The sequence below is a fragment of the Nilaparvata lugens genome, chromosome 4, assembly GCF_014356525.2.
Source record: "Nilaparvata lugens isolate BPH chromosome 4, ASM1435652v1, whole genome shotgun sequence".
Classification (NCBI taxonomy): Eukaryota; Metazoa; Arthropoda; class Insecta; order Hemiptera; family Delphacidae; genus Nilaparvata; species Nilaparvata lugens.
Window position 1 is genome coordinate 20,144,150 of NC_052507.1, and position 12,722 is coordinate 20,156,871.

Below are 12,722 nucleotides of genomic sequence, written 5' to 3' on the forward strand. Positions count from 1 at the left end.
AATGGATCAATAAAAGATAAATATTGCAATAAGTTTTATAATGTTGAGAAAATGGAAATCAGGTAGAAAAAAATGTATTAGTACTGGATGTAAGAAGAGGAGATTTTTAAAACTTGCTACAAGTTGTATTTTTCAACTCAACTTGCTCCTCTCTCACAGGCATGTGCCCATGAGAGGACCCTCCAACTTATCTATTTTATTTTGTTGTTTTTTATCTTGTGTTACTTTCTATTTATAATATTGGTTCCAAACTATTTTATTTCATTGTTATTTTTTCTCATTTCTTCTTATTAATTCAGTTTCTGTTTGTGTAACTAATCGATTTTCACTGAAGCTTGTTTAGGTATAAAGCTGTGAACCTCTATGTGTGGTAATTTTTCTATTGATGTAATAAATAAAAAATATTCCAAATGTTATAATTCATATGTAAGCCTATTTTTTCTGTGGGGGAATAAAGAATTTTAATTCTTGAGAAATTTAATCAGGAAAAAGAACAACTTTCAACAGAATTGATTGAAAAAGAAGTAGGAGGGGTAGGCCTAGGCTACTTGGCGATTATTACTGACCTTGTATATTGCTCCATTAGAATACACTAGATAAGGTGTAATGGATGAGATCTTAGCCACAAGTAAGATTACAACGAAAAATTCACTCATCCTGAAATATCAACAAAGCAAGTAAGAAAAAAACTTCGCGCAGTTCTTATAATGCAAAAACAAAAATAGAATTTATGGGAATTGTCATCATCACTAACTTATAGCTATGAAGATTGAAAAAGATTTCAAATAAGATACAATACTGTAGGTATCCAGTTTCAATGAAGAATTTATTTTTTACTTGATCTTAAATGATCTGTTTCCAAAAAAAAACTTCATGCGCTCATATCTCAAAGTAATAGCCTAACCAGATAAAAAATATAAGACTTTTTTCTGATAACTTGATAGTATCCAAATTGATATAATTTGAAAAATATCACCACATTAAAGTTTTTTTAGCCGTTCGCACAGTCTTAATTCATTGAACTGCATAAATATGAAGTACCGTACGTAGTTGCTTACAGAAGGTGTGCGTACCCAGGAATGGTCACGAAGCTTCCTTCAAAATACCAAAACAAGAAAAATTAGACTGTGTGTACAAAAAAGAATAATCCGATTTTAAATAGCTATATTTATTAGGAAGAAGGGCTTAACAAACAAACTGCATACTAAAATACTCACAAAATATTGGAGTTAACGAAAATCATCATAAAAATGTTCAATATGTCCTCCATTGGTTGCACGGTCGACATCACTAGTCTGTAGCATAATTCATCCCAAACTGAGCGTAAGATGTCTTCTTGTCACTGAGGCTACAGCCGCTGATATTCGGGGTTTCAGTTCATCAATGTCACGAGGTAAGGGAGGAACGTGATTCGTGAACATGTTGTTTAACATATCCCCACAGGAAAAAATCGCATGGTGTTATGTCAGGGTAGACTCCAATATTTTGTGAGTATTTTAGTATGCAATTTGTTAGTGTTAAACCCTTCTTCCTAATAAATATAGCTATATAAAATCGGGTATTTTTTGTACACACTGTATAATCATCAACGTATTAATAATTGAATCATTATTACTTATTTTTATCAATAAACGTTCAATCATGAAAAGTGATGAAATAAATCTGAGGTCTTAAATTTCAAGCCTACTCGATAAAGAGAAAATAACAAGCTAATTTTTAATAACGTAGTGCTTTTGTATGTAGTAAAATTTATATCAATCAATCATAATTTGTAAATCAAAAACATTATTGCTTGAATCAAAAACAGAGAGTGATTGTACTTAAAAACAAAATACACAAACAATTAAACCATTATACCACTCACTCTACACATACGATTGCATGAAAATTGAGGTCAAACTGTTGTCGCTCTTCAACAAAAATACTTTTCAAGTCAAGATTAATCGTCTAACTCTCTTTAGAATCAGCTCCTCTGAACACTAGCGAAAAATATGGGAAGTTATAATAATCACAGCTTTTCAGGATTTGAAGCTAAAATAACTGTTTTTTTAATAACATGAATTAGTATGTCGTAGGTAACTGGGAGAACAAACAAGTGCTACGGTACTCTAGTTCAAGGAAATTGTCATTCTGAATATTTGTCTTTCATTCTACTGCATTATAGGAAAATGCAAAATTTCTTAGTAGTTCACAAATGTTTTCAAGGTTTCCATCAGGAAGAATAAAAGAAAAATACTGAATATGAATAAATAAATGTATGCTGATTTATTTATACTATTACAAGATTCGTTTTCATACATGGATGATAAAACTCTCTCTCATGCACGCACACCATTGTAAATGTACATAGCCTATTGCAATAGAACTCGCTTCAATTATTATTCTACCAAATCTTTAAACCAGCAACATAATAATTGTTACACACTATAACAACAAAACACAATATAATACATGAGCTTGACTCTGTCTCAAATTTCTCATCTATAAAATCAATTCTATGAGCTTTTATTTACAAACATTCAGCTAGTCATGTTTGAAATGTTCGATCTACTTTTTTAAGTAATAAATAAATGTAACTTACGACTCTATAATTGATTTAATAAGTGACACGGATTAATTTGAACCTACTACGGTAATGATAAGAGTTGTATAAAATACATTCATATGAGATCCGTAAAAATCTGTGAGAAATCATTCAACTGATAAAATATTTTCCTATCATTTTCAAACGAGTTTATTGGCAATTTAGTAAAGAGTACTTTATCACACTGGCTAAGTAGCAAAATATGAGTGCTAGGCCTAAGGCTTAGAGGAAAAAATTGAGATTGAATTGTTATAAACGATTTTTTATTGGTTCATAATCAAATAAGTTTTTGAGCAAATTGCACAAAATAAAAAGTTAGTGTAGCTATTGCTTCCTACTTTACATCAGTGTATGAAAGACCAAAGAATATACAGTGTATTTCTGCAATTGATAAAACCTCGAGAATGAAAAGAAATGTAATACGGTAGTTCAATTTTATGAAATAGTTTATTTTATGAAATTGGGATGAAAAGAAGTTTTGGACTGTAGTCTGTTTCTTTGTCCTTAAGTTGATTGTAAATGATAAATAAATGAATTTATGTATCAAATTTGCAGTCATTAAGGAATTTTAGATTCATGTGAGATGATAGATATTAGAAATTCCCACTTTAGTAATTTTCCTCAGAAAATAAAATACGAAATGATGAAATCTTTACATCATAGCCTACCCTCAATTTAAAAGTAAATGATATAAAAAAAATTGCAAAGTTGAAATATTCTCCGATTCTTCAAGGCAAGGTAAGCTGGGTGGCCATGTAGAAAGAAAGACTGAAGAACGAATGCAAAAAGAAATGCCTCGAGTTTAAGAAATTGGAGGCTGTAAGGAGAAGAGGGAGGCAGAGGGTTCAAGGGATGCAGGATGTGGAGAGCGATGGGAGTGAGAGGTTGGAGAAGAAAGGCAGGAGACAGAGAAACTTGGAGGCAAATTGTAGAGGAGGCCAAAGCCCATTTCGGGCTGTAGCGCCAGGAAGTCAAGTAAGTACATTTAACTATAATTTCGAAAAAGAATTCTCTATTTTCTCTACAGAAATGAAAACATTATAAAAAAATGATGTATTAGAAAATTAATCAAATTTATTGCAAAAAATCTACAAAAATGCATTGATTTCACTACTTGTGGGGCAACATTAATTTGCAAGACAATACATTTTTAATAGAATCGTTGACTCTTACAATGGATTGGTCATTTTCAATGTGATTCCGTAGTTTCACAATAAATTGAATTGGACTATTTATTTTCATTGAAATTCTTCGATTGGAAAATTAGTAAGATTTAATATTTTGAATGAAATTATGTAAATGTATTTTGAAACTCAAAACTTTTTGAATGCTCAAGGATCACAGGATTCGGTTTTTTGCAGCCGGTGATGAATAACTAAATGCAAGCCTCTTTAATTAGATTTATAGTTATCGTATAATGCTTATCATTCGACTGAATTTTCTTCTATTTTCATAGAGTTGGACAGTCAAACCACACGGTTTTATTGTATTTGTATTATTCACGTTTTGTATGATTTATTAGTATCTTTAAATGCGAATATCTTTGTAACGCTTTGAGAAATCAAAATGCGGTTTTCACCATTAATTTTCTTGAAATTATAAATAGAAATCATGTATCAGAACACTACCTTCTCATTTAAAAAATGTAATTGGCTTCAATATAGCGAACCAAAATTTTGATGCCAAAGAAAAGTATTACTTTTTTATATAGTATTATTGTGGATGTTGCCCACATGAGCTTTTAGCTTGTACGTGGGTAATGGTTATGTGTGATGAAAAGTCCAAGCCTACTGCGTGATTCGAGCCTAGATCTGACATCACAGAATTTATCTTGAAATATCAAGTCTTAATGGAGACTTATTACAAAAATTGTGATTTTACTTATTGTAAGAAATCAGTTAATGTTGGATTTGCAGTAAAAAAATGAAACATTGTTTAAATGTGATTTCTCAATAGAGTAGCCTATTTTAAAGTGCGGTCAGACTGTCATACTCTACATAGATTTACTGGTACCGCCTACTCTGATAATCTAATGATATTTTTAATTATCGGTATAAATAATGGGTTTGTCTTGAAACACAAAAATTATTCCCAAACACTTTTCAGTGAATCCGAAGGCACTAGGATGTACAAGTTGGTACGTCCTTTCCAAGTAAAAATCAGGAGATTTGCAATAAAATCTATGACCTCAATTTGTACTTGAGTGAAATCTTCATAATCCATACTAATTATACTTCAACAAAACTAACGATTGGTTACAGATTCTTTACAAGCCTAAATATCTCATCATTTGCTACTTGAAAGCACACAAACGCCATATTAATCATTATTTACAATATTAAATTCTTACAAGATTCTACTTCAAGTTTATCCTTTCTTAATGACTGTACACTATAAAACATTAGATTAAGGCATGTCAATACATGCTGTCATTATTGGGAGCATATGAAATGTTGAAAATCAGAGGTAACGCCAGCATACTCATTACTCACACTCAAATTGCAACAAATCTAGAATTTATTACATAATGGAATAAACCTACAAAGAAATATCATTTGTCTAAGGTTACAATATTATAGCCAGCAGTCTTTTCTGTTCATTTTGAATGCTTGAATTTACATTGATTTTAAATCTAATCAACCTTTGTCGTTAAACATAGCCTAGGATAGAATGTAAACGCATAACTCTGAAACATAGGATTAAAATACAACAGCTTATTGACTCACACGAGTTTTCCTACTATTGTACAGAGTATTGTGAAAATTTTGTTAAATTTTTTTAGAATCAGAAATATTGAATGAATTTTAGATTACATATAAGATATATTTGAGAATGCGATTTTCTTCAAATAGTAAACTGAGAATGCATTCCGAGTAAAGTGAGAAATATTCTAGCTTCCAAGGTATGATGATAAAACTCTTAAAAGTGAAATATTTATTTTAGATATTTGATTTCACGAACATACTTTGTTAAAAATGTTGAAATGTGTTCGTTAAGGTGTTTAATAAACTCATGAGACTAGGGCATAATTCGCTTCACTACTTATAATGTAATATCAAATGGTAAAAAGTTCAATGTCAATCTACAATAAGTTCAATAAAGAATCAGACTTCAAAGAAATCAAAGTGATAATTGCTATTTAGTATATTGACAAGCACAATTTATTCTTAGATTCCAAGTTTTAATCAAGCTATGAAATATGCCATGAATTTTGAATTGAAATTGTATCTTACATTTATATCTTAGTCACTGAACTGATAGAAGTCCAAATTTAAGCATTTCTTAGGATACGAACAGAACAGTCAGATCGATATTTAGCTTTCAGTGTTGGTCGCGATAATTTATTATGCTAGCCTAGGGTACGAACAGAAGGGTCAGGTCAATTCAGCTTTCAGTGTAAGTCGGTATCGCGATCGATCTTCATGTAACACAAACACATTGCAAAGCATAGGGATGAACAGTACGGTTACGTCTCGATTTCTGTTTACCACAATGACATTCTAATGTTTTTATCATAATGAGATTTACTTTCTAGAACGTTTACAAAAAACTTTTTCCTCCACCTCCTGTCTAAAGAGCTTACTTTACTCCCTGGAACATAATACTAAAGTGTCACTTTTTCGCTCTCGGGAGGAAAAACCAGGAAAACTCCCTAGACCGTAAAAGTAACTCCATTTAAATAACATGGGAAGCATCTCTATTTTAAAAACGTACATTTGAAATAGTTTAAAAGGTCTAAGCTCAGATGAGGAAGCATATAGAGTAGTCATTAAACCAACTAAATTCAATACCTCAACCAGACATTTGATAAATATATGAAATTTATATTTGTATGCTAAAATTATTACAAGCTTCATATCACTATACTAAAAAAATGTATAATTTTTTATCCATGTTATTCAAAATACCAGCCAACGAATATTCCTCATTAACAAATCAAATTTGAAACGGAAACTTCATCATAGCTGTAGTTGTGGCGGCCATTGTTGTTACAACTTTTGCTGACAGATAGCGCATAGCGCTGTCAGCGGAGAACTGTGTTACAAGCCAGCTGTTTCTGTTTACTTTTTAGATATGTTGTAACACATTGTTTGTTTTTAAAGTACGTTTTTATAAATTTTTTTTTTTGCAGTTTTTATAAAAATGTAGGTGGAGGAAAAATGTTGTGAAAAACGTTTTTTCTCCCTCAGGAAAATTGTTGCCCTCGGCTTCGCCTCGGGCTTCAAACTTTTCCCTCAGAGAGAAAAAACAGTACTTTTCACTCTAGATATACAAATAACTATTGAGATGCATCTATTATAATAAGGTACAGAGCTTTCTGTCCCTTTGATCACCTAATCAATTCCCTTACAAAAATTTTCAATATTAGATCACTGAAAGCAAGACGTGATGTTAGATTACGTGTTTTTCTGTACAATTTGTTGAATAAAAGACTTGATTTTCCTACCTGCTTTCTAAAATTAACATATACCTACATAAACACCATTGCTCGAAGTTCTGGATCTTCATTTCATATTTCTCGTTCCAGAACGGTAAACCATTATAATTTCCCTTCAAATAGAGCTCAAAGATTTTCAATAGTTGTTCGGAGCTCTTAGACATCTTCTGGTTCTCCCCTTCCAAATTCATAATGAGTTCATATGATTTAGACGAGTAATATGTGGTCAATCATTCGTGATTTGTGATTAAATTTTTCAACTATCCTCATATAAGTGGTAGTACATCACACAGACATTCCTTTCGTTTGTCTTTAATACTAGTGATGATTATAATTTACTAAACTATTATTGTGCATTGGTTTATTATTTTTCATCTTTCATATTAAATTCAGTTACTGTTTTTCTTTTATATAATTATTATCAATGTATATTTCTTCTATTTTTCATCTGATTTTATTTTCCAAAATTGGCTCTATATTTCGTGTTATTGAACATTATTGTATTGTGTTAAGGAGGAAAAATGGGCTTCTACCTGTCATCTCCATAAATAAATAAACTTGATCGATAGTGATATCGATCGAAACCGAAATAGACACCGCGACTTACTCATTCTGTTAGTACCCTTAAGGTGCGATATGCAGATTTCAGCTCGCTATCAAAGTTCTATATCTATATCTATTATAATATAATGTCAATGACTACAAATGCTTTCATTATTGCGCAGCTGTTCACTGGCATCATTCTTCACTGCGACTTACTTGTTCTGTTCGCACCTTCAGGGTACAAACTTTCAGTTTAGGTAACGCTCGCGATCGACTTTTGTGTAACACGAACACATTGTAAAGCAAGCTAATAAACAGAACGGTCAAGTCTCCATCGATGTTCAGTTTGATGACATTATTTTCATCATTGCCAGTTGATGATCAATTACATCGATAGAAACTGAAAGCTAAACTGCTACCCAATAGTTCTGTTCGCACCCTTGGAGCTGTTTGCACAGTGAACGCTCAAACTGAATTGAATCAGCTGGTGGTTTTATCTCAAATTGAATTATAACAAATGCGATTTAATATGGATTTAATCCAGTTGGATTAGCAGAACTGGCACTGTGCAAACGGCGTTTATTGGTATGACAGGCCAAACGGTAGGATTCAAGGAGTCACAATTCTTGCTGAACGATAATTTAGTAAAGCTGTTTCCATTCCTTGAGTTTTGTGAGCAACGTCGCCATACTTCATTTATTCCGTCCTCAACTTACTCCTATAGGAAAATTGAGGTCAGAAGAAATGAACTCATTGTATGAGCAGTGATGTCCCGAAAAATCAAAAATTGGAAATTTCATTCCACAAATGGAAACAGCTTTGCAATTATCTTTATGTTTCATTATTTTAATTACTATTCAACAAGAAATATGATTCATTGAATCCTACAGTTTAGCATGCGATACCATTGTAAATTGAGTGTGTAACTGAAGAATGTTGAAGTGAAACATAACCTAGATACATTTGGACTGTTGTATGAATAAGAATTGGAACCGTTTTGGGAGTGAGCCTGTGGTACTATTCTGTAAGTTGTGTAATTCTGAATGATTAAATAAATAAATACCATAGAGAGATGCTTAAATTTGGACTGGTACCGTACAGTAACTAAGATATAAATGTAAGAAATAGTTCAGAGAAATCGTAGATTTCATAGATTCGAAGCTGCTTTTCAAAACAAAATAACTTTTGTACTTTGTAATCTAGAAGTGTTCAATGACTAAGTTTTTAAAGAACACGAATATAAAAATGATTTTACAATGAAACTGATGAAAGCTGCTGCTTTGAAGCTATTCTTATTAAAGTCCACATAGAAGAACATTTTTTTTTCATTTCACATTCAAGTGATAATTTATTACATAAAAATATCTGAAATTCACATCTATACAACATACGAAAGTGGAATTGACCTTCCAGTATTCATGGCAAGAAGAGAAAATATAAAACGTAAATTAGTCAAATGATAAAATAGAAGAGTTAAGTTCCATAATTTATCTTTTAAAAATCATTTTGTTTCCTCTTATTGGAACACAGAAACTTATTATTTTTCTAGTACCAATGAAAAAGAACAATTCTACAGAACCACTAAGTCAAGTTAATATGGGCTGAAAGAATCTACCTCAAATAAGGAATAATTCAGTTTTGATAGAATATTTTGAGACTAAGGTATTTCCAAGCAACGTTAAACATATTTTAAAGAGGAAAACCAAGTATTGTACAAAAGATAAAATTTTTTTGCAGCAGTCATCAAGGTAGAAGTTCATATATGTTTCAAATACTAAAATGATACAAAAAATAATGTTCATATCGATATTAAATGTTATTACTAATTAGTCAATCTGTGATTTAAGTGATCGAACTAGAAATAAATAAGTTGAAATTGAAGAATTGCATAAAGCGAATGAGATAGAGATCACATGAACAATTCATCACAGAATTCAAACACTCGCGTCTTTAGCCAACTCAGACACACACACTAAGCGTTGACCCAACACATACATAAAACCTAATAATCAGACATGTTTCAGCTGTCCAGCGCGGTACCAAAAACAATATTACATACTATATTTACACCATGTTCATTTGTTAGATTTCATAAAATTTCCTAAAGTTTCATTCAGCTCACTAACTATTCAGTTAAATATCAGACGAATATAGCCAGGATATCCTTCCAGAAGCGTGGCACAAAATGGGCAGAATATGTTGAAACCGTTCGTACCATGTGGAATCAGAACACTGGTCCAATATCTGAAAAATTAAAGCTATGTAAATATTGATGCAAAATGAATTAGGTTGGGTTCTATGTCTGATCTCAATTCATAGCAATTCGTGTAGACTAATATGATATAATACGAGGTTAAATGATATAATGTTGAGGTTTTAAACCAAAAATAGAAAGTTGAAGTTCATTTACGAACATAAAATAACCATCACTGAACAGACTCAGAGCATTTCTTTTTGAGTGAAAGAAAACTCGTTCATCATTTTATCCGCCTTGGTTCCAAGACAAAAAATTATCATTATTCATAAAATCTTAATTAATTGTGAATTTTTTATCTGTAAAGTGAGAAAATCTCAAGGGTATTTGGTGACAATACCAATTTATTTTCGTTACATGAGTTCAAAAGTAATTGAACAGCTTTCCTCTATCTTCATTTTTACCATTTACCACACTATACATGCTATTATAATTATAGAAGTGTTAAAATGTACAATATCGAATGGTTCTATTCGTATGTATTAGTGTTCATCGAATTTATTTCAGCTTTTTTCCCTGATTAATTTTAGCATTGTGGAAGTGTTCTAGGTATTTGATAGCACTAAAGATCTGAATTCCCGTTCTATCAATACAAATAATGTACGTTATCAATAATGGTTTTTAATTATTTATGTAATCATAATGTTTTTTTAGGGAATTTCCCATGGAAACGTATCATTTTCATATTATGTTTTTAGGGAATTCCCAAAGAAAACTTATCATTTTCATATAGGAATTAGAATGAAGAGTTAAAAAAATAAATGAAGTCAAATTACCGGGAAAATCCTAATTGATTCGTCGTTACGGAGAAAAGCCTATTCGTTGAAATACTGACCTATCAGGTCCACACAAAAAAACTACTGAGATTATATGGGGAGAAGTTATGGCTCTTCACTTTATATCATTTTTGACGCTTGAGCATTATCATTGAAAATACCAAATCTAGGTCAATAATTTTGCGGTGATAAAAATACTTACTTGACGGTTTTTTCAGTGGCCATGTGACCACAAGGATTGAAAGCGAAGAGCGTTGGAGGGCCTGAATCTACATAAAATGCTGGCTCCAAACCCATCGACAGTTTGGCAACTCTGCCACGCTGTAAACAAAATATAAAAATCAATTTTTATCCTATTATGATACATTACATGCAAGAGTCAATCTGATTCAAGTTTGGCCTACTCTGGTAATATAAAGTTTACCATAGTAGGGGTCAACTGCAATATCAAATTTATTTCAACATATTATTTCCAACGTAGATATGTGGAAAACTTTACCGTAATCGGGATTTAAATAAATATTTTTTATTGTTCTCTGGTACATAGTTTGCATTAGGAGATAAGTTTTCATATCAACCTTATTTATCATATTTTCCACGTAGAAACTTCACCGTAGTCCTGATATTCGATGCACCATGGTTTTGGTGTTTTTACACAACCTGCATCAAAACTGGCTCAATATTATGATCATAGTGACGTTTATTAGTTTTGAGAGTCAGTCATTCTATCTTTTATCTTGCAAGGATATTTTTCTCGGTGATGTCATTTAATGTCAGTACTATTCAAATCGATAAATACACAATGAACAGTTTTCAACTAGAGTTATTATTCATTCAAATCTTGAATCTTTCTCATTTACGAGCTTCCGCCCAAATCTCAAATAATGCTTCAGTAAAAAAATATATTTGTATTACTTTTATTGGTGGAGAGTCGCTTTCGGGGACAATTTGAGCCGTCAATGGGACTTACGACTGCCATACTTCAGCCGGGACCGACACAAATGTGCCCATTCGATAACACGCGAGTGACCAGGCTAAAAACTTCTGCTCGTATTATTTGTTTGAGCCCGTGACCTCTAGGACCTGGTTAAAAAGTTTTGCTCGTATCATTTGTTTGAACCCGGGACCTCTAGGTTGCTACGCAAGCACTAAAGTCAATTCGTAAGGCTTTTGTTGGTATATATTCTATAGACCACTATATTCACTAGACCACGGATCACTCCAATGCTCCAGTAAGATAGGTTGTCTTGCTTATGTAGTGGAGTCTGACCTTCAAGCACATGGGACAGCAACGTTCGTTGGAGTCCTTCTCCTGCCCCCAGCTGTGGTGGCCTTGCACATGGCCACAGTTCAGGTAGACGTAAGGCTGTTGCTTCTCATTGTCAAGGCCGGACTTGCGCGGTATCACCAGGGTATTCAGACCCACAGGACACACGGGACGGCCTGCGTTCACCTTATCTACCAACTCTTCTAAGTAATCTTTCGTCTGAAAACAATATTACGATTATTGAGAAGAGTAAAAAGAATTTATATCAACTAGTAATTGAACTAATTTCCAACTATAGTGAGGCCCACGTTATAATGGCAGTGGAGAAAGATTGATTGAGTACTTTATTTATGTAGATTACAATATGTACTGGCTTATACACTTATATACAATAGCTTACAATACAGCAAAATTATGGATGAATTTACAAAATAGAAATTAAGAAAATAATATTACTGAGCTGTATATAATATGAAAAAAAAAAACAATTTGTAATAACTATAGATAAAATAGATAATATTGTTATTCATCTACATAAACACCATTGCTCGAAGTTCTGGATCTCCATTTCATATTTCTCGTTCCAGAACGGTAAACCATTATAATTTCCCTTCAAATAGAGCTCAAAGAATTTTCAATAGTTGTTCGGAGCTCTTAGACATCTTCTGGTTCTCCCCTTCCAAATTCATAATGAGTTCATATGATTTAGACGAGTAATATGTGGTCAATCATTCGTGATTTGTGATTAAATTTTTCAACTATCCTCATATATGTGGTAGTACATCACACAGATTCCTTTCGTTTGTCTTTAATACTAGTGATGATTATAATTTACTAAACTATTATTGTGCATTGGTTTA

At 32.0% G+C, this 12,722-nt stretch overlaps 1 protein-coding gene across 1 annotated transcript; it reads right to left on the reverse strand.

Moving 5' to 3' along the window:
* Positions 1 to 2,240: 2,240 nt before the first annotated feature.
* Positions 2,241 to 12,092, reverse strand: LOC111063398 (protein pellino-like). The gene is made up of 3 exons (XM_039426896.1): positions 11,866 to 12,092; positions 10,798 to 10,916; positions 2,241 to 9,809 (listed from the first exon to the last, which is right to left on the reverse strand). The coding sequence occupies exons 1-3, from the start codon at positions 11,875 to 11,877 to the stop codon at positions 9,695 to 9,697; spliced, it is 246 nt and encodes an 81-aa protein (XP_039282830.1). The 5' UTR covers positions 11,878 to 12,092; the 3' UTR covers positions 2,241 to 9,694.
* Positions 12,093 to 12,722: the final 630 nt, after the last annotated feature.

Bases quoted from the DNA above. Each gene is read 5' to 3' on its own strand.
- LOC111063398 (XM_039426896.1), bottom strand. The intron at 9,810-10,797 runs GTAAGTATTTTT...TTAATTTTTCAG, and splicing joins GCCACTGAAAAAACCGTCAA to ATATTGGACCAGTGTTCTGA.